Source organism: Pan paniscus, chromosome 10 (assembly GCF_029289425.2).
Source record: "Pan paniscus chromosome 10, NHGRI_mPanPan1-v2.0_pri, whole genome shotgun sequence".
NCBI lineage: Eukaryota > Metazoa > Chordata > Mammalia > Primates > Hominidae > Pan > Pan paniscus.
This window is the reverse complement of record NC_073259.2, coordinates 50,310,249-50,332,791: the sequence shown is the minus strand read 5'-3', so window position 1 is coordinate 50,332,791 and position 22,543 is coordinate 50,310,249. Positions and strand designations below refer to the sequence as shown.

At 39.8% G+C, this 22,543-nt stretch overlaps 1 protein-coding gene across 3 annotated transcripts in view; it reads left to right on the top strand.

Annotated features, from left to right (window-relative positions):
• TMEM117 (transmembrane protein 117) overlaps window positions 1-22,543 on the top strand; it is a 554,287-nt gene that overhangs the window by 5,174 nt on the left and 526,570 nt on the right. For all 3 annotated transcript variants that reach the window (XM_003825747.4, XM_003825748.6, XM_063593086.1), the window contains exon 2: window positions 3,693-3,997. In XM_003825747.4, the coding sequence (XP_003825795.1) occupies window positions 3,721-3,997 (277 nt within the window). In that variant the 5' untranslated portion in view covers window positions 3,693-3,720. The remainder of the gene's footprint in view (window positions 1-3,692; window positions 3,998-22,543) is intronic.

Here is a 22,543-nt window from a genome sequence, read left to right as displayed (position 1 = left end):
TTTTATGTGCACTACAGAGGTGAAAACAGTTTTGGTTCTCTGGATAATATTGGGGCACCTAAGGAACTAGAAAGTAGGGCTGAGAGGACTAGGCAAACATTTGCAGCCTGTGTACGAAGTCATGAAGTGAGGATAAGCAGAGGTTTAATTCAAATTATTATGTAAGGGTTTGAAATTTGGGACCCTCTAGAAGATATCACTTCAACTTCAGAATTATGAGGCAAGAATAAATTCCAGCCAGCTTAAATGATCAATAATGGGGCCCTGTTTTGTTCTGCTAGTTGAAATTGTTAGTGGAAATAAAGAATGAGCTGTAAGCATGATGGGAAATATCTTACTGGAAGAAACACTTCCAGCTTTGTGGTATATTAGAAAGATTAAGGGCTAGGTGTAAGTCTGGATTCAAATCCTGATGTTTCCACTTGTTATGTAAATTAAACAGGCAGCAACTGCTCTGAGCCTTTGTTTTCTTCCCTGTAATGTGGCAGTGATAGTAGCATTCATGGCATTACTGTGGTAATTAAATAAGATCATGTACTAGTGCAGGATTATTGCTCAATGCTATAGTTCTCTTCCCTAAATAATATAAATGCTGGAGAGAAACAGCTGTCTCAGAAATTTTTTGAATGTTCTAATTTAACTTGAGCATGTGGACATTACATAGCCCACGAAGCAAGTTTCCGAAGTTAAAAACAACAAGAAAATAAGTATGTGCTAGCCTCCAAAATGCGTGTATTTAAAAAAAGAGTCAAGATTATATGTATTGGAATTGATCTGGCCGTCTGCAGGAAATGGTGATCAGGCCCTGGAGTCAGCCTCAGAGGCTCAGATCACAGCTCTTCTGAGAGGTGACTTTGGGCCAGTTACAAAGTCCATGTGAGCCTCAGTTTCCTCTCTGTAAAATGAAGTGATAGGAATGATAATAATGGTATTTCAGTAGTATTTCTAAATCCTACTGCCTTAATTCTGTGTGTTCATGGTGGGAGGGGAGGTGGTGATAGCAACCATATCAGAATTCTTCACTGGCGAAAGAAGCAACAGCAGCCTGTAATAACAGCTTCTTAAATAATACTCCTTTCTAGTTCTGATGGGCATATGGGAACTATTTCTTTTTCATGACTCACTGGTGACCAGTGATGAATTTTTTTTGTAGTGGTGGTCTTTGGACACTTCCAAAACTGTTGTGTGAAATCGAGTTCAAAACCAACCTATTCTGGCATTCTTACACATTGAATATCATGAAAACACATAAAAGTTCATTTTTTTGTTCTTCACTACTTGCTCTGCTCTCTTTGGTGTGAGAGTCACACATGTAAGTTTCTGCTGCTATAGCAGGTAATGAGCCTCATACTGAAAAATATGAAAACAAAAACAAGACTCTTGAGGTAGTCACCATTCCTAGGTGGTCCAAGCTATAGCCCCTGGGGACAGATTTCAGAGTGTTCACAAAGATAACAAGGGACTTAAAATTGCTTAGAAGGCTTATGAATCCAAGGCACAGTCACTATTTGCTTGGCTGAATTCTATTGCCAATGTTTATATTGCCAATGTTTATATTGCTTTTGTAAAATAGTCATGACAAGTCCTCATTAACTAAGATTGTGGGTTGAATTGGCATTCGTCAGCCCAGAATATTGGATTGGGACTCAGGAGCCTTGGAGGCTATCTCAGATCTTCCATTGACTTACTTCAGGCTTGTGGCATGGTCTTTGTGATTTCAGTCATGTATAAAGTGAGAATATTTATTAATGGATACTCCCCCCACCAAGTGTTCAGGGTTTATAAAGGATTCTTTCTCAACACACACACACACACACACGTGCACGCACACACACAATTTTTTTTTATGCATTAGAAGTAGATATATTACAGAGTTATTATAATTGTGTCTGGAGAAGAACATGTCTCCAGAAGACATTTAAGGGATGGCATCCCTGGGACTGGGACCTGGGCCTGCTCTCTAGGCAAGGAAGGTGCAAGGAGTTGATCTGGCTGTCTGCAGAGAATGGTGATCAGCACCTGGAGTCAGCCTCAGAGGCTCAGATCAGAGCTCTCCTGCTAGGTGACTTTGGGCAAGTTACAAAATCTGTGTCAGCCCCAATTTCCACCCTGTAAAATGAAGTGACAGGAATGATAATAACAGTATTTCAGGGGGTTGTTATGACAAAAATGATACAATGATACACGCAGACATCCAGCACAGAGCCTGGCATGCAAACTGCTGTAGGCTTTGTAAAGGACCCTCTTCCCCCTCTTCCCCCTCTTCCCTTTCTGAATTCTAACTAAACTGGGAGAGAAGAAAAATGAATTGGCAGATGGCAGTCAAATTTTTGTCTGTATTATTTTTGATATCTAAGATTTAATCAGTGTTATTGCTGAAAAACAGACATAGTTTAGTCTGAGAGCCAAATGGGCTCACAAAGTCCAAACCCCAGAATTAGATAGACATAATCATCCACTTACAAGCCCTGGTGGACCCAGACAGATCTCTTCATGTGGAAGTTACAGCTTGTGTTCTTTATGGGCAGGCTGGTTCCCAAAGAGGGAAGAAGGAGGAGCTAAGCAAGACTTTGGAGGTGGGCCTGAACATTTTCATTTTAAGACAGCTATGTACTTCCAGTGCACATATTCAGGTTAGGACCTACTACTGTGGGCATATTACATATTTTGCAGTGCTCTGTGCCTTTGGATGTGCCGTAGCCACTGCCTAGAGTGGCTTGCCTTCTATCTTTCCCTTCTTCACTAGTAAAAAAATTCTACTAATCCTCCAACCTTAAACTTGGGGATATCCTTTGTGAAATCTTCCTCTTTATTCTCATTCACCCAATGCAAAGTTGCCCAGTCCTTTCTGTGGGCTACTACTCTACTGTAGACTTAGCTATTTCATAGAACTTACTCTCTATTGAAATTATTTGATAATTAGGCTGTGAACATTTTAATAAAAGTTTATTCACCTGTATACATTTGTCAATGTTTAGAAGACGTAATTACACCAAATTCATAAGCAATCATAACTCTGAGGAGAGGGATTTGGGCAGAGGAGAGAATATTGTTTAACTTTTGTTAATATATGCTCATTTTACCTCTATATTGTTTTGATTTTGTAATAATCAAAAAGAGGAGGCCGAGTATGGTGGCTCACACCTGTAATTCCAGCACTTTGGCAACTTTAGGTGGGCAGATCATTTGAGCCCAGAAGCTCAAGACCAACATGGAGAAACCCTGTCTCTACAGAAAATACAAAAGTTAACCAGGCGTGGTGGCACATGCCTGTGGCCACAGCTACTGGGGAGGCTGAGGTGGGAGGATCACTTGAACCCAGGAGGTGGAGGCTGCAATGAGCCATGGTTGTGCCACCTCTGCATTTCCGCCTGGGAGGGCCTCTACATGTCATCTTGGTCACCATCCCAATTTTGGACAGTGTTCTGCCCTCTCACATCCCATTGTCTCCCCATACTCTTTCATTGTTTTTCTTTCCTAAGTCCCCAGATGATCAGAGGTATGATTAGATGTTAGGGAAGGGACAGTATTCGCTTTCCTCATTCTCAGACTTGTCTTGGAGCCATGAGTAGGAACAGGTATCATCTTTTCCAAATACATTTTTATGGAACTGTTATAAACCTGAACTGATAAAAAGAAGAAAGCCACTACTTGTTTTCCTCCTCTAACCCTATCTATCTTTTCTTATACAGGTAAACTACGAACTGGGAGTTCTGAAGAATGGGTAAAGACTTTCGTTACTATTTCCAGCATCCCTGGTCTCGCATGATTGTGGCTTACTTGGTGATCTTCTTTAACTTCTTAATATTTGCGGAGGACCCAGTTTCTCATAGCCAAACAGAAGCCAATGTTATTGTTGTTGGAAACTGTTTTTCATTTGTTACAAATAAATACCCTAGAGGAGTTGGCTGGAGGATTTTGAAGGTGCTTCTATGGCTGCTTGCCATTCTCACAGGACTAATAGCTGGCAAATTTCTGTTCCATCAGCGTTTGTTTGGTAAGTACCATGACCCATGAAATGTAATATCACTAATTATTTAATTTCTATTCTCCAAGATACAACTTTGCTATTTCTAAGTGCCAATGTAGGAGGCATTTTAGTTTGTCCTCCTGCCTTAAGTTGTTATGCATGGTTGTAATTGGGTTCTTCAACTACTCTCTGTTAATGGTTTACTTTTCCTACTGTCTAAGGAAAATTAGCACGAGGTAAAATTAGTACCAAACTTCATTAAAAAAAAATAGCATTAGGCCAGGTGTGGTGGCTCACGCCAGTAATCCCACCAATTTGGGAGGCCAAGGTGGGCAGATCACTTGAGGTCAGAAGTTTGAGATCAGCCTGGCGAACATGGTGAAACCTCATCTCTACTAAAAATACAAAAAATAGCCAGGCGTGGTGGCACATGTTTGTAATCCCAGCTACTCGAGAGGCTGAGGTGGGAGAATCGCTTGAACCTGGGAGGCGGAGGTTGCAGTGAGCCAAGATTGCACCGCTGCACTACAGCCTGGGTGACACAGCGCGACTCCATCTGAAAAAAAAAAAAAAAAAAAAAAAGAGCATTAGAGATAAAATGAATATATACCTAGTCATTTTTTAAAAACTTTTTTTTATTTAAAAAAATTTTTTTATTATACTTTAAGTTCTAGGGTACAGGTGCACAATGTGCAGGTTTGTTACATAGGTATACATGTGCCATGTTGGTTTGCTGCACCCGTTAACTCAACATTTACATTAGGTATTTCTCCTAATGCTATCCCTCCCCCCTCCCCCAACCCCATGACAGGGCCTGGGGTATGATGTTCCCCACCCTGTGTCCAAGTGTTGTCATTGTTCAGCTCCCACCTATGAGCAAGAACATGTGGTGTTTGGTTTTCTTTCCTTGTGATAGTTTGCTCAGAATGATGGTTTCCAGCTGCATCCATGTCCCTGCAAAGGACATGAACTCATCTTTTCTTATGGCTACATAGTATTCCATGGTGATATATACGTAATCTTATTTAGAGAAGATATGAACATGAAAATAGCTTTTCCCCCCATAAATAGTACCAAAGTGTTGTAGAGAGTTTATAAATCATAAAAAAATGCCTCCATATCACAGCACATTTTCATTAAATATATTTTACACATATTGTTCATTCAGGGAGTTGGAACTATAAACTTTTACTCTCTCTCTCTTTTTTTTTTGAACATTGGCTTTAGGATGTTTATTTTGAGCCTATCCAACCAAAGAATAGTAGTAAGGGATCTCTTGATAATGACAGAAGAAGAGACTAAATTAGTTTAAGTTAAAAAGGTAACTTACTATAAGGATGTTAGGATATTTCAGAGACTGAGGGTAGAATGAAGTGACAGGGACATTGGGACATTGGGATAAATGAAACCAAGGGCTTGACATCTGTTATGATGCTGTTTGTCTCACTTTCTCTATAATATCTGCTTTATTCTCCTTTTACACTGAAAATGAATTTTTATTACCTAGAGAGACTGGGTTGACTTTCCTGGTCTCAAGTTTAAACTCTCAGGGAAGAGTGTGAAGTTGTCTCAGGGTTTGGTTCCCACCTCTGAACTAACCGATTTTTGCCTAGAGGTAGGTGGTATTTATTCAATAGATGTTCATCGCTTATTACATGCCAGACACAATTCTAGACAGTGAATCAAGCAGGCAAGGTCTTTGCCTTCATAAAAACTTACTTCCTACAGGAGAGAGAAAGACTAAACAAATAAATGTATACTCTGTATGCAATGGGGGAAAAGAAAGTAGTTTTGAGTGCTGTAGCTGGGTCAATTAGGAAGAGAATGTAATAATAGAGCTTTGGACTTAGCAGTGATAAGATAAATAGGTGACTTACTGAAGGTATTTTTGGTCTAGAGGTTGGGTTAGAAACCATGGCAATGTTTTAAGGAATAAATAAATAAATAACTATCCATACACACACACATACACGTAGTATTATGTATGTATTTTTCTCTGTTCCTCAAATTATTGCCATCTGTTTCTATTATATAAATACATAAAATGTACATATTTTATATCGTCTTGTGCATATATGTATAAAATGCACACATATGTGTAGATGCACATAGTTTCTAGACATTTGGTGAGAAACTAGAAGAAAGAAATGGAGAAGTGCTAAAAATGGAAGAAGGGCCAAGGGAAAATTTTGTTGTTGGTGGTGGGGCAGATAGTTTTATTTGGGGGATAAGATTAATCGACCTGTTGATATTTGTGGGAGAAGGAGCTAGATTAAAGTGGAGATAAAAAGATATAGATGAAAGATAGCATCTCTGAAGGTTTCTGTGGTCTGGGACTTAAGACACAGGTAGAAATGGTGGCTTAGAGAGGACAAGAGGAGAGACCCTGGTTTCTCAAATATAGGCATGGGTGAGATAAAGATTGGTACTATATTAGGTATTTTTGAGGTATAGAAACAGGAAGGTGAATATTCTTCTCTCTGTTGAACCTGATAACCTGATATCTGTTTAACCTGATAACCTCTGTTTTACTGTGAAAAAGAAGATCCGATGATAAAGATGGAGGGGCTTGATGATGCAAGGGGTTTAAGGAAGTGGTCAAGGTTTGGAACAGTGGCCCTAGGGAGTTGGGAAGTGAACTGACTCAGAACAAATGAAAGGGTTGCTGATTATCATGAAGATTGTTAGCCACTATAAATTTGAATGATACCAATCTGGATTGTTGAGCAGTGTTCTTTTTGAGAGCTCAGTCATCCAGAAGAGAATTTCAGCATGATTCATCTGGGTGGGGACTGCTCAGGCTTGCTGTATTGGAAACAAAGGATGGAAAATAAATGGAGAGTTCTAGTAAAAGCATTATTCATTTGATTGACAGGGGGTTGTGGTTGGACATGGAAAACAGGTGAGGGAGATGATGGTCTGGTATTGGGGGAACCTGCCCCCAATATTTCAATGTAGGTTCTATTTTCCATAAGTGTTGGCCGGCTGAGAAATAAAGAGAGACAGTATAAAGAGAGGAATTTTACAGCTGGGCCGCCAGGGGTGACATCACATATCAGTAGGACTGTGATGCCTACCTGAGTCTCAGACCAGCAAGTTTTTATTAAGGGTTTCAAAAGGGGCGGGGGTGTAAGAACAGAGAGTAGGTACAAAGATCACATGCTTCAAAGAGCAAAAAGCAGAAGCACTGATAAGGGTCTAACAAAGATCACATGGCAAAGGGCAAAAGCAGAACCACTGATAAGGGTCCAACAAAGATCACAGGGCAAAGGGCAAAAGCAGAACCACTGATAAGGGTCTATGTTCAGCAGTGCACGTATTGTCTTGATAAACATCTTAAACAACAGAAAACAGCATTTGAGAGTAGAGAACCGGTCTGACCACAAATTTACCAGGGTTGAGTTTTCTCAACCCTAGTAAGCCTGAGGGTTCTTCAGGAGACCAGGGCTTATCTCAGTCCTTATCTCAACTGCACAAGACAGACATTCCCAGAGCTGCCGTTTATAGACCTCCTCCCAGAAATGCATTCTTTTCCCAGGGTATTAATATTAATATTCCTTGCTAGGAAAAGCATTTAACGATATGTTTCCTACTTGCATGTCCGTTTATAGGCTCTCTGCAAGAAGAAAATATGGCTCTTTTTGCCCAACCCCGCAGGCAGTCAGACCTTATGGTTGTCTTCCCTTGTTCCATAAAAATCACTATTATTCTGTTCTTTTTCAAGGTGCACTAATTTCATATTGTTCAAACACACGTTTCACAATCAATTTGTACAGTTAACGCAATGATCACAGTGGTCCTGAGGTGACATACATCCTCAGCTTACGAAGATAACAGGATTAAGAGATTAAAGACGGGCATAAGAATTATAAAAGTATTATTTGAGAACTGATAAATGTCCATATTAAGATGAAATCTTTACAATTTATGTTCCTCTGCCACAGCTTTAGCCCGTCCCTCTGTTCGGAGTCCCTGACTTCCTGTAACAGTCTGGGAGGAGTGGGCAGGGGCCTAAAGATTTGGATGAAACTCAACAGCTGAGATGGGAGTAAGAAAGGGGAAAGGATTTGTGGGTGTGGTCACATGACATGTTGTAACAGAAGTAAACCATTCTTTAGTAGTGATTCCCAAGTAGGGTGTGGTCTTTAGAGAGTGAGTCCTAAAGTGGAGTGGAGAGATGGCTCATTGACACAGAGAATATTTAGGAACTCAGTTGGATCATCCACCAAACATTAAACAAGCATCATGTCCTACCTAGTAATTATATGGATAGAAGAGGATAAGGGTGGATAGCGAATGGGAGTGGGTCATTTTCCAAAAATGGATGGAGAGTGCTGGGGAGACAAAACAGTAGATACCTGTTACAAGCAATGGCTGGATGTATTTGGATCCCATTCAAGAAATTTTCTCAGCATAGGAAGCTAAGGCAAATTTAGACCAAAATATCCAGTTTGGAGAAAAGTCATCTGTCTATATTGAAGATTGATTGAGAATCACACCATTAAGCTAATGGTATTAATTATAAACAGGACATTTGGTTTTGTAATTGCAACATTTTGTTAAATTATTCTGTTGCAAACTTTTATCTCTTATACTAAAATCACATTTCAGTTATGGCTTAGATTTTAATTCTCCTGGTGGTATAAGTAATCAGCCCTGAAAAAGCACTTTCGATTTCAAGTGATTTATTGAGTACAAATTATTTTAAAATAATGCAAGTGAATTCTCTCTCTCTCTCTTTTTTTTTTTACTTACAGTAGAAAAGATTATATGATGTAGTCAGCTTTATTTCTTCTATTTGGCAGTTTCTCCTTTTTTTCTTACTAAAAACCTATGAAATTATATGGAATATTAGAGAAGGAATCATAACCTTCTGTAAATCTTGGTGAGGACTCTTGATTTAATTTCCTGATGAACTCCGAACTTGTCACCTCTCATTCTCTGATCCAATTTCCTAATAAACTTTGAACTTGTCTTCTTCGTCTGTCTCTGCTCATGGCAGTTGATTCTTCATTACTTCATGAACTATTAATCATTTCCTCCTAATAGTTATCTGCTATATCCATAAATTCATTATGGATTTTGCTAGTGGAATTATTTTTTTCATATTGCTAAATGGCTTCTACCACTGTTCTGTGGTGAGCAGGTCTGTGCAAACCTATCCCCAAAGACTGAGGAGCTGAGAGGCTGAAGAAAGAGGCTGACACATCCGTTTTCACAGGAAACAACATTTAATAGGGCCTTACTAACAGAAGCCATGTCTCGGTACCTGTGAGATGATGGATCCTTGCCCTGTTATCCTCCAGACGCAGGGTTTATACACCATGGGGAATTTGCCTAAGGGAAGGATTCATGGTAAGTAAAAATCTTAGAGGCCTTCTCAGAACTAGGGTTGATCAGAAGTCAACATGATGGATTAGCATTTAAGATGGAGTTACTTTGACCTGCAGAACCACCAACAGAATAAAAGCTAAACTCCTTTGATTGATATCCGAAGCTATTTATGATCTACTCCTTCCTCACTCCAAACCTGATCTTTCACATTCCACATACTGCAGGGAAATATTTGCTGGTTCTCAAACTTGCCATGTTATCTCATGTCCCAGTGTTTTTTTGCGTATGTGCTCTCCCATGCCCGTTATGCTCCTCTCTGCTTTGTCACCTTGGCTAGTTTTCCATTTTCCTTCAAATCTCAGTTCAAGCATTATCTCCTCTGTGACACTTTCTCTGACTCCCTCCCGTAAGACTTCAGTTGTCTTCTCTTCAGCTCCTGCTTGTGACTACTTGTACCAAAGAGTCACAGCCATGCAATGATATGGAAAATAATTAAAAATTTAATGCAAACATTAATGTTCTTATTGGCTTGGTATATGATAAATGTTTCTGCCCTGGTTCCCAAATAATTAGCATTTATTCATTATTCATTTTTAAAAGGACATATTTAACAATTTGTACATGCAAACTTCTGATAGGTGATGATGATGGTGATGATGATGATGATGATGTTGTGTGTATGTTGGGAGGAGTGGGATTGCTAATGACGAGCACAGAAATTTTTGTTACAGAAATATTGGAATGCCTTACAAAAATGATCACAATCATTTCTTGAGATCAACTAAACAGGTTCTTTTTTTTATATAATTCTCTAATAAGATACCAAATACAAATATATAGAATGCCACTATCCCTTTCATTTAATCAACTTGTAAGTCTTCCTTCATTTATTTTGTTATGGGAAGTCTCTTCTTAGTAGATTCCAGAAGGACAATACAGTATTGCCAATTTAAGGGATGTGTGAGAAAGAGTGAATGATTCTGTGAGCACATGATTTAATATACTTCATTGGTTATAAATTTAATTTTTCTGTGAGACATAAATGTTATGATTTTGTGACTCTTTAGGTAGTAACATAATTCAGGAGCAATTCTGAAATCAGAATTGATATGTTTAGAATTTTTTTTAGTTTAAAATGGAATCTTTGGGTATTAGGATTTATAAAAGTTAAATTCCATTGGAATGTCAGTTTATACTCTTCCAGTACCTCTCTCTCTCATTTGCTTGGATGATTCTAGTTTTTTTAAAAAATGTGTTTTAATAATGCATCCTAGCTTTTGGGGGGATTATACTTTAGACATATCCATGAATAGAGACATCCAAAATTCTTATGCTGACAATTAGGACTTATATTCAAGGAGAATTTAATTTCTTGAGCTTATTCAAGAAATAATTTTTATTCCAAAAATGAATTGAAATTATTTGCAACATACATGCATAATACAGTAGAAGTAGAAAATCAGGACCACGGAAAAGGCAGAATCAAATTTGTTTTGATTTCATGGGTTTCAAAACCTTGCTTGGTTTTGAGCTTCCTCAGAGCTGAGCACAAGGGGAAACTACATCACTGTCGTTATCAGCAGTGATGAAAATTGTAAGTTCAACAGAGGTCTTTTTCTTTGCACCAAATTGTAGAACTTCCTTGCTATAAATTTTGGTAAAGCATTTCTTTTTTCTTGTGCTTGGTACAAGAGATGCTGAATGGTGAAGTGGCAAATGCAGAAATGGATTTCATATTCTTGTGTCTTAAAGCAAACTTTCATCAAAGTGTAGAGTATAACATTTAACCAGCTGGGCGCGGTGGCTCACGTCTGTAATCCCAGCACTTTGGGAGGCCGAGATGGGCTGATCACGAGGTCAAGAGATCAAGACCATCCTGGCCAACATGGTGAAACCCTGTCTGTACTAAGAATACAAAAACTGGCTGGGCACGGTGGCTCATGCCTGTAATCCCAGCACTTTGGGAGGCCGAGTCGGGCGGATCACGAGGTCAGGAGATTGAGACCATCCTGGCTAACACAGTGAAACTCCGTCTCTACTAAAAGTACAAAAAATTAGCCAGGCGTGTTGGTGGGCGCCTGTAGTCCCAGCTAGTGGGGAGGCTGAGGCAGGAGATTGGCGTGAACCCGGGAGGCGGAGCTTGCAGTGAGCCGAGATCACGCCACTGCACTCCAACCTGGGCGACAGTGCAAGACTCCATCTCAAAAAAAACAAAATACAAAAATTAGCTGGGTGTGGTGGCACACGCTTGTAGTCCCAGCTACTTGGGAGGCTGAGGCAGCAAAATCACTTGAACCCAGGAGGCAGAGGTTGCAGTGAGCTGAGATTGTACCACTGCACTCCAGCCTGGCACGGAGCGAGACTCTGTCTCAAAAACAAACAAAAACAATTAATCACGAAAGCAAGCCTGTGATGCTTTATTTCATGAAAACATTTCTATGAAGGGCAAAGTGATAAGGGTTCAAGTTACTTTGACTGAATAGCTTTATCTGAGAATGGATTTTAGAACATGAAGACTGTAATAATGTATTTCTCAGACAAACTCCTTTCCTATTATTTACCTTCTCTCTTTTACTTTTGTTTTCCAACATGTGCAGAGATCCTCTATTAGTTGCCATTTTCTTTTTAACACTGCCCTTTTAACACATTGTCAGATGACCTCCACCATAAGGAACTGTCAGTCTCTCAACAAGAGTGATGTTCTTTGTATTCATTGAAGGTATTACTTAGCTGAAACTGGAGTGGTTGGAAGGCAGGCCACCTCAGAATGAGTTGGTAGGTGTTGCATCTGAAAATGATTCTAAACCTGTTAATACTGCATACTTCCTTTTCCAAACATGTGTTTGCTTATATAGTTATTTGTATAATGTTTCATTAATGTCTGATTTCCCAGCTATACCCGAAACTCTATGAGTGAGAGATTATGTTGATCTTGCTTACCTTTTAATTTTCAGTGCCTAAAACAATGCCTGGCACAGTAGCATTCCATACATTTGATTGAATAAATAAATTTGTTTCTTCATCCTTTACATGTTGTCTTTGCCAGTGTTACCTTTTTTATTTTTTGAGACAGAGTCTCACTCTGTTGCCAGGCTGGAGTGCAGTGGTGCAATCTTGGCTCACTACAACCTCCGCTTCCCAGGTTCAAGCTCTTCTCCTGCCTCAGCCTCCCAAGTAGCTGGAATTACAGTCACCTGCCACCATACCCAGCTAATTTTTGTATTTATAGTAGAGACAGGGTATCACCACATTGGCCAGGATGGTCTCGATCTCCTGACCTCGTGATCCACCTTGCCTCGGTCTCCTAAAGTGCTGGGATTACAGGCGTGAGCCACGGTGGCTGGCCCAGTATTGCCTTTTTATTGTAAGATATAGAAAGGTATTTATTTGTTCATTTATAAAAAATAAGACATGATCTCTGATCTCAAGGAATTTAAAATCTGGTTAAAAAGACAAGATATATATGCATGAAAAATTAAACACTCTTGATGATACAAGAAAATGTGTATCGAGTATCAAATGAATAGTATGGACTGTGAGTGCTGTGAGAATTTAGGAGAGAGGATCATAGTGGGCCAGGACAGGGGAAGAAAGCTTTGTTGCCCATGTGGGACCTAAATTGAGTCTCAAGTGTGCGTGGGATTAAAATAGTCAGATATGATGAAAGGTATTCCTTATAGATTTCAGGTCATGGGGTAGAAAGTGTGAGCAAAGATGGAGACAACTCAGCTTTTTTTTGGAGTTGGGGTAAAAGCTGAAGAATTCATGCTCATTTTGACTGAGAACAATTTATGTTAGGAAAGAGGCGTTGCAGTGAAAAGGTAGGTTGGGCCAAAATTCTTTGGTCTTTAAATGCCAGTCTTCTATCTTTAGACTTTATCTCTTCCATTACAGTCTTTAAGTCAACGAAAATATTTGAACAATGTGTGAGATGATGACAAGATTAATCTTGAAGCAGAATTTAAGGGGAATTGGAAAGGGAGAGATTTGGGGAGTAAAACAGAAGTAAGAAGGTATTTTGGGGGCTGCCTGCAATAATTCTGGCTTATGTTTGTTCAGACCAGTCTAAAATAAGGGGTGGAGCAAAGGCAAGCAGATTGGGGTATGTGAGGCGATGTGAAACCTCCACAACTGATAGGATATGAGTAGGCAAGAGTGAGAGTGAAATGAAAGGTAACTAGGAAGATTAGGCTGGGAGACTGGAGGAGTGATTATCCTACTGAAAAAAAAAAAAGAGTCCATAGTGGAATCTGGTTAGAGAAGAAGATAATGAGTTAAGGAAGTGATGGCAGCAGGTCATGAGCACATAAGTGATGGCTCATTTACCTTGAACAGTTCACAGAACAGTAAAGGTGTGTGTTACTAAGCTTAGTCCAGGCACACTTTTTAAAAAATTTTATTTTTATTTATTTATTTATTTATTATTTTTTTTCTGAACCTCACTCTGTCACCAGGCTGGAGTGCGGTGGCGTGATCTCGGCTCACTGCAACCTCTGCCTCTCAGGTTCAAGCGATTCTCCTGCCTCAGCCTCCTGAGTAGCTGGTATTACAGGCGTCCACCACCACACCTGGCTAATTTTTGTATTTTTGGTAGAGACAGGGTTTCACCATGTTGGCCAGGTTGGTCTCGAACTCCTGACTTCAGGTGATCTGCCTGCCTTGGCCTCCCAAAGTGCTGGGATTACAGGCGTGAGCCACCGCTCCTGGCCCAGGCCCACCACTTCTTATCCAAAACCTTGAGGCCAGATGTATTTCAGAATTTAGAGCATTTGCCTTTATTTAAGGTCACCCTGCTAAATACCCCATCATCAGACATGTTAATATTTCTGTATATATGTATACATATTTACATGAAGTTGGATAAGTAAAGACCACAGACAGACTCAAGTAAGTTCAGGTTAGGTGTTGCTACTGAATGGATTCAGGTTTGGTCAGGTTTTGCGAATAAATTAGTTACAAAAATCAGAGTCTTTTGGATCTCAGAACTGTGGAAACTGGATTGTGGACCTGTACTTGACTATGATAAGCATTTCTTTTTTTCTTTTTTTTTTTTTGAGATGGAGTTTCACTCTTGTTGCCCAGGCTGGAGTGCAGTGGCGTGATCTTGGCTCACTGCAACCTCCGCCTGCCGGGTTCAAGGGATTCTCCTACCTCAGCCTCCCTGATAAGCATTTCATATACATCTTTGCTTACCCCAAGATAGCCAGCTGCATAAAAATCATGATTTTTAAAAAATGCTGTAGTTAAAAAAATAGAATAATTTGATAACTAAATATCTGCCATAGATGAATACATGCTAAAGATGTACTTTTCTTGTGTTTATATTATGCAAATCATTAAGGGGTTTGCTATTTTCTATGTACCTATGTCTGTTTTAGTTTGAAACAGGAAGTTTGGGGACAAAAGCATTCTCAATATATCCAGAGATTTGGGAAGACAAATTCTAGTTTGTATATTTCATTTTACTGTAACAAAAAGGATATCTCCCATACAATACCAAGTAACTCAACAATATTTTGTCATTTAATGAATTTAATAAAGTGAAATGCCTGTTTGTCTTCTATTTTCTTAGCTTTAAGCTTAGTTTGAATTTTTTTGATATGTTGAACTGCACATATGATTTTATCATTTCAAAATAGAAGAGGTTAAAAGATTCTGAAAAGCATGGTCAAGGTAGTCATGGTAATACAGGAATATCAAAACATGAAGAATTCGACATTTAGGAATAAAAAACTATTATTTTAATACAACGATATGGGTATGGTTTGACTTCCTTTGTGTTAATTTGAGATCTGAATAGCTGAATAGTATAAATCACCAACAAGTTATCATGGTCGTTGAGAGTATATTAAAACTGTATTTATGACTACTCAGGGCAAATGTCAACAACTGATTATTTTAATAATTGTATTATCAGAGTGCTAAGGACTTTTTTGGGGAAATTATTTGAACAGACGCTGTCTATATAGCCAAATGCCATGTAGAATATCTATAGTTTTAAGCTTTGCCCCCTCAAAATGTTATATTTGATACTCATGACAAATATTTAATGTTGCGTCACCATCTTCATTCTCAACCAGTCTGTATGGAGTTCTGGAATCATACTTCTTCTAGGTGCTTGAATTGTCAAGACCCAGTCCTTTTTCACAGAGTTAGTAATTTTAGAGCCCAAAGTGACCAACAGAATTTAAGTTAGAGAAAAATGTTATTTCAAAGTTTGGAGGGACCTTCTGGCATAAGGAATTTAAAAAAGCAGTTCCTCATGTCTATCACTATGAAACAGTCCCTCATACCCCATCACAATCCTCCTCCTCCCTCTCCAAACCACTCCTGTCAACTATAAATTAGTTTGCATTGTCTAGAATTTTATATAAATGAAAACATACAGTATATACTCTTTTTTGTCAGGCTTCTTTCATTCAGCATAATTTTGAAATTCATTCATGTTTTATGTATCAATACTTCATTCCTTTTTATTTCTGACTGGTATTGTGTGACTATGTCAAAATTTGTTTACCCATGGTATCTGTTGATAGACATTTCTATTTTTTTCAGTTTTTATATATCACAAATCTATGAACACTCATGAAAAAACATAAAAAAGCAGTTCCTTAAAAAGACATGAGATAGATTAGGAAAGGTAACCTGGAAAATTATTGATATTTGATGTTTTAAAAAATTCCCAGGAACACCCTTCTTCAGAGGGAGATTTGGTGTGTTGGAGCTACTGAACTTTGTAGCCCTTTTCAAAAAGCTGATCTTGTTACTTTATGTTCCTGTTATGTTCTCTCTCCTAGAGCAGGAAAGCAAGGTAAGGCTGGAAATCCCAAGTACATGGCCATTTCCTCCCACACCTGCTTATTAGGTGCCTTCATTAGTTTGCAGTGCAGTCAGTTGCACATCCATTAGCGCTAAAGGGCAATGAGCTGCATGCAGCTTTCAGTGTGATAGAATCGTCTGGCTGCTCTAGTTCCCCTAGGACAGAGGATACAAACACTGTAAAAGGATACCTCAAGGACTTAATAAACTAACTTAGGTTAGAGCATTATAATTAAGCAATTATGAACCAGGGTGCCTTTCTAGGTACTTTTTTTTTTTTTTATTGTACTTGATACAAATGAGTCATTCAGGGACCAAGGGACTCTTTTCTTACCAGGTCCAATCATTGCCTCCACGTCCTTTTCTCATTTCCTACCTATGGGAGGTAATGCTAGAATTTTTTCACAAAGGGGGCTATCACATGGAATTACAGAAGGCAGACTCATATACATGGTGCAGAGGGAAACCACTTCACTATTAGTGAGATGTAACCAGCCAGGGTGGAATTTGACAGCTGGTTAAATAACATATGGTAAAATTGAAAATGAAAAGTGCTTGATTACTTGATTCATTTAAAACCATATTGATAGAGGTCTTAGTTTGCTTATTCTTCAAATAAAGGGGTAATCAGTCCTGGCTGAGTAGAGTACTGTGATTTGAGAGGATGCTGCCAGAATTTTCCCCTGATTTATTTCCTTTTATCTTTTATTAATTCCTACAACTAGAATCATTTCTTGAAGATATTTTCACTGGGTTTAAAATATTATGCTACTTGAGAGGTGTGATGAACTAACAAGGATGTTAACAATCCCATCATAGAGAGATCTGTGCCCAAAGGATAAATAAGTGGTGGTAGGTGGGAGGAAGTAGGCGAATGTGCTGATACGGTAACTATGTTGCCCTGCACGGTTCTGGATAGAAGCACGGGTCAAAGAAACGCTGTTAGAAGATTTAGGGATATGCAGAGGGTCAGACTGGAATAAGGGGCTTCTCCAAGGCAGGCTTTAGTTGTTTTACTGTGGTGGCCTTGACACTATATCTGATTTTGAGTATCACAGGTGGTCCAAGCAGTCCTATTGTTTTTAATTTGGATTCCTATCGTGGCTGTGACCCAGAGTTATTGTTGATGGGTAAATAGAAATGTACAGGGTTGATCTGCCTGCCTCCAAGGTCATAACAGTAGCCAGCAGTAAAATTGGAACATAAACCGAAGCCTCCTGATTCCCAGACAGGCGCCTTTTCAGGCATCCCAGATGGCGAACTGGCAGCCGGTGTGCCTTGTCTGCCTTAGGACCGGATTGTGCTAGGCCACTCCCTACAGTTTTGCTCTGCATTGCCTGTGTTCTGGCATCTTTTTCTGGCACCACCTCCTGCCTGACCAGCTCTCACTTTTGGTTAAAGAAAGTCATTTAGTCGCCCCCACAAGAAGTTCTATAGTTTCAGGGCAAAGTCTGTCATTGCTGTGGAGCCCAGAGAAACTCAGTACAATGCTTCCTGTCCTTGTGGCCATCAGTAACCTCATGTTCTTGGCTGGACTATACTTTTTCCCCTTAATTTCAGAGGAGTGAAATCTAGATATTCTTAGGCTACTCCATGCTTGTTATGATACTTTGTGTGTCGCTGAGCATGTAGCCATTGAAATGGACAGACTAGCTAAGAGTAACCAGCAAATACACACAAACCTGAGAGAGTGAGTTGGAACTTGCTCTTCAGTATCTCAGGGAAGAGTGTTTTTTATGTCCTTTCCACTTTATTCCTGTTTGAACTGTGCTGTTTTTCAACATCATAATTGACAAATGTGTTGAATACCTGTTATTTGCAAGGGAAAGCACCAGGTGCCATGAGCCTCTGCCTTTTAGGAGGGAAAATTATCAAATATGATAATTGCCAGCACTGCAGTGGGAGTGGAAGGGACAGTCTCTTTTGAAGGGGGCAAGAAGTCAAAGCGAAGAGAAATCATCAAATAAAGCTTCCTAGAGAAATAGGAGTTTGTGGGAATCATAGAATCTCAGAGTGAATGGAATTGGTGAGAGCTTTCTTGTTACATTTTCAGCCAATCTCTGAGCACCTCCAACAAAGGCGACTATCCCCAAAGAAGTCTCTGTGTTCGATTACTGTTTCTGCATTTCCTGTGTGTGAACCTGAGCTTTGCCATTACAACTCCAGCGGAATTCTGTTGGAGGGAGGAGGGCCTTCCAAGCTGGAGAAGTGGCAAGCGCAAAGTTGTGGGGAAGGAACGGGCAAAATGGTTGCAGTGTAGAGCGTGAACAGGCCAGTGTTTCTGGATCAGTAGTTTTGGGTAGACTGGCAGCAGGAAAGAGAAACTTCAGTGCAAATTGTGAAGGGTCTGGAATTCCAGATTTGGGAGCTTAAAATTCATTCTGAAAATGATAGGAAGCCATGGAGCATATCCCTCCCTTCTTGATTTGTAAATGTAAAAAGTTATATAAACCTATTGTGGGAAAAAAACCAGAATATATGAAGTCAAAGAAGAAAAATTTTTTGATCAAAAAGATGACAAGATCAAAACAGTATCGTAGGAAAATGCATGCAGGCTTAGTTGGCCTTGAGGCAGGGAGGTGTGCCACAGTTGCTGGGGTATACCTGACCTCAAGTGATCAAGGCTTGATTTAGAAGTGGTGGCAATGAGAATGAAATGGAGGGGAAGGAAGGAAGAGAATATGTGAGGAAGACTGATAGTTCAAATACTGTTTTCTTCTATTCTAAATAACATCATTTTAAGGACTCCTATTCCCTGAGTCCATTCCCATCATATACTGAACATAAGGCATAACAATCTATTTCTAAAATTGGCAACTTAAATTATCATTAGATCATCTTACTTTATTCTCCAAGTTTGCTGAAAGAAACAAATGTGTGGTTCTGGTGGTTATTTGTGACACTAGAAGAGACTTTAAGAAAAAACAGATTTATGCTCACTGATACTAAGCTATGAAGGTGTTAATGTCATTGAGTTTCTTCTTATTATTATTATACTTTAAGTTCTGGGGTACATGTGCAGAATGTGCAGTTTTGTTACATAGGTATACACGTGCCATGGTGGTTTGCTGCACCCATCAACCCATCACCTACATTAGGTATTTCTCCTAATGCTATCCCTCCCCTAGTCCCCCCACCCCGTGACAGGGCCCAGTTTGTGAAGAATTTCTTTTTTGAAGCTTAGCATTTGTTGAATTTGTGAATCATGCTCATTAATTTGTCTCATTTGCAAAGTACAGGAGCCTTAATGATATAGGACTTGATTTTGTTCATTCAATAAACACTTAGAATTTTCTAGGCCCTGGGGATCCAGCATTGAACCCAACAAGGTCCCTGCTGTGACTGAGCTTACAGTCTAGTAGGAAAAGATGGATAATAAACAAACAAATCATTATATATTATATCAGAGGGTGATAAATGCTGTGGTGAATAATAAAGCAGGGAGAGTCTAGGGAGGGGTCCAGAGAGTTCCCGGAATTCCCTCCCTAATGAGATGATCTGAAGAAGATGAAGGAACAACCTATGTAGCTTTCTGGGGGAAGACATCCCAAGAAGAGGGCAGGGCAGCCCTGAAAGCCCCAAAGCAGTGGTGTATTGAGAGTGTTTAGTGAACAAGGTGGCAAGGAGGTCAGTGGCTGGAGCAGAGGGAACAGAAAAGAGAGTAGGAGGAGAAGTGGAGGGAGGCGGGACAGCCGGTCATAGGTTTTATAACAAGGCTTTATAACAAGCCTTCTCTCCTTAAGTAAAAGGGAGACACCAATAAACACATAAATCTGTATAGCTTTATTTAGTTTCTAAATTAAATATGGTATATTTAAAGTTGGTGTTTTAGTGACGCCCTTGAGCTCATTGTCTTAGTTTATTCTGAGAGAATGCAGGATCCATGATTTTTATTCTGGCAGTTCCTTTACTCTTCTCAGCTCCCCATTATGGCTCCTTTATGGGGCTGTCCACCTCACCTCCCTCCCTCCAGTGGGACATAGAAGTGAAGGAAGATGCTTTTTAGGAAGGCTGATTTATTTAATAATTTTTAAGAGAGATTCTTCTCTGCGCCTGTTCCCCATCCCTGTCCGTAGTGGAGGCAATGCTAACTTTGTAATAGTATTTTCAGCAGTGGAGGTGGGGAGCGTGGTCCTGGAGGCAGCCATGTGGGGAAGTCACAGTTGATTGTCTTTAAAGTTCTAACTCTCAGATCCCCCCATAGAGTAAGAAAAGCATCTTTCTTTCTCTAGGGATGAATAGATTTTCTGTCCATGTGGGGGAGGGGGTTGTAGAGATGGAGGTTCACAGACCTCTCAGATTCTTTCCCTGTTATAACCCCAGCCATGAGTCTGCTAGATCAGGCGCATGAAAATGACTCTTATCTGTTTTTTTCTGGGTTGCTCCCCTGCTTCTATTTAGAGCTTAAACAGATTACTGAACTCTATGCTATCCAATGAATTTTGTAAACACAAGTGCTTAACAATCTATGTTTAAAAGAGGACAGAGAATTTGCTTAACAGCTGAATTCTAGATGACAGATCAAATTGAATATGAAAGAAGAATATTTTTACTCTTCTTCGGAACACTGTCACAGTGGGTGGAGGAAGATCTTTAGATACAATACTTTGAGCAAGTCTAGACATATTTTAGCTTTAGGTATGCAAGAAAGGGTAATAAAAGAGATGTTATACATTCATTCGAGATATATTTCTAGTGTGCCTATTATGTGGGACGATTGATTCTATGCACTAGGGATACAGTGGTGAATAATAATAATAACAAAATACTCAAGATTTTTGTTCTTATAAGTTATGTATTCTGATGGGGGAAAATATACAATTGTGGTCGGTCATTCCTGCAATTCATCAGATATTTTTGTCTCATCATGTCTGACACGTGGTGAGGTTGTACTTGTGATTAGTTATGGCTGGTTAGGTCAGAGCAGGGGTGATGTGTGGCATTTCTGAACTAGAGCATTTGATTGCACATGCCAGACCCTCCAGCTTCTTTTTCTCTTCCTTGGCTATCAGCAGTTTTCCAGACAGTTGCTTCGCTGTCTGCTTGAGTCTGCCAGAGTGAAGGCAATGTGGAGTAGGCCCCTTAACTGATCCTCAATGGACATATAGTATGAGAAGGAAATAAACTTTTGTCTTTTTTTGAGATGGAGTCTTGTTCCTTTGCCCAGGCTGGAGTGCAGTGGCGTGATCTCAGCTCACTGCAAGCTCTGCCTCCAGGATTCACACCGTTCTCCTGCCTCAGCCACGGGAGTAGCTGGGACTACAGGCGCCCGCCACCATGCCTAGCTAATTTTTTGCATTTTTAGTAGAGACAGGGTTTCACCATGTTAGCCAGGATGGTCTCGATCTTCTGACCTCATGATCCACCCGCCTCGGCCTCCCAAAGTGCTGGGATTACAGGTGTGAGCCGCTGCACCCGGAAAATAAATGTTTATTTTTTGAAGCCACTGAGATTTTAGAGTTGGCATAACTCCAAGCATGGCATAACCTAACGTCCTTAATGCCTGACTGGGAGAAATTAAAAAGTCCTGACTGATATAGAAATTTAAAAAGTAACATTTTAGAAAAAGAAGTACTTCTAGCTAGTGATATAGTCTATAAACAAAACATAACAGGGAGCTGTGACAGAAAATGCCTGGGGTGGAGTGCAGAGGATACTCTAACTAGAGTGGTTAGGTTAGCTCCCTCAGAGGAGGTTATATTGAAACTAAGACCTGAATGATGAGAAGGAGCTAGCCAAGTGAAAATCTGGAAGAAGTGCATTCAAATTGAAGGAATAGCACATGCAGAATATGAGTGGTGAAAACATTTGGTACATTTATAAAACATCTGGGAGGCCAAGACAGGAGAATCGCTTGAACCCGGGAGGCAGAGGTTGCAGTGAGCTGAGATTACGCACTGCACTCCAGCCCGGGTGACACTGCGAGACTCTGTCTCAAACTGAAAAACAAACAAACAAAAAAACCAAGAAAAACAAAAACATTGGCCAGGCACAGTGGCTCACACCTGTAATTCTAGCATTTCGGGAGGCCTGTGGTGAAACCCTGTCTCTACTGAAATACAGAAAATCAGCTGGGCATGGTGGTGGGTGCCTGTAATCCCAGCTACTCAGGAGCCTGAGGCACAAGAATTGCTTGAACCTGGGAAGCAGAGGTTGCAGTGAGCCAAGATTGTGCCACTGCACTCCAGCCTGGGCAACAAAGCGAAACTCTGTCTCAAAAACAGCAACAACAACAAACAAACAAAAAAACTTCAAGGAAGTTAGTGGAGCCTAAAGAGTAAGGAAGGAGGAGGTAGCTAGGAGTTTAGTGATGTTAGACTTGATAGATCATGGTATTTCATTTTAAGAATAAGCCATCATAGTTTTCAGCAGAACATGGATATGATCTGAATTAGATTTTTAGAGTGACTCTTTGAAAAG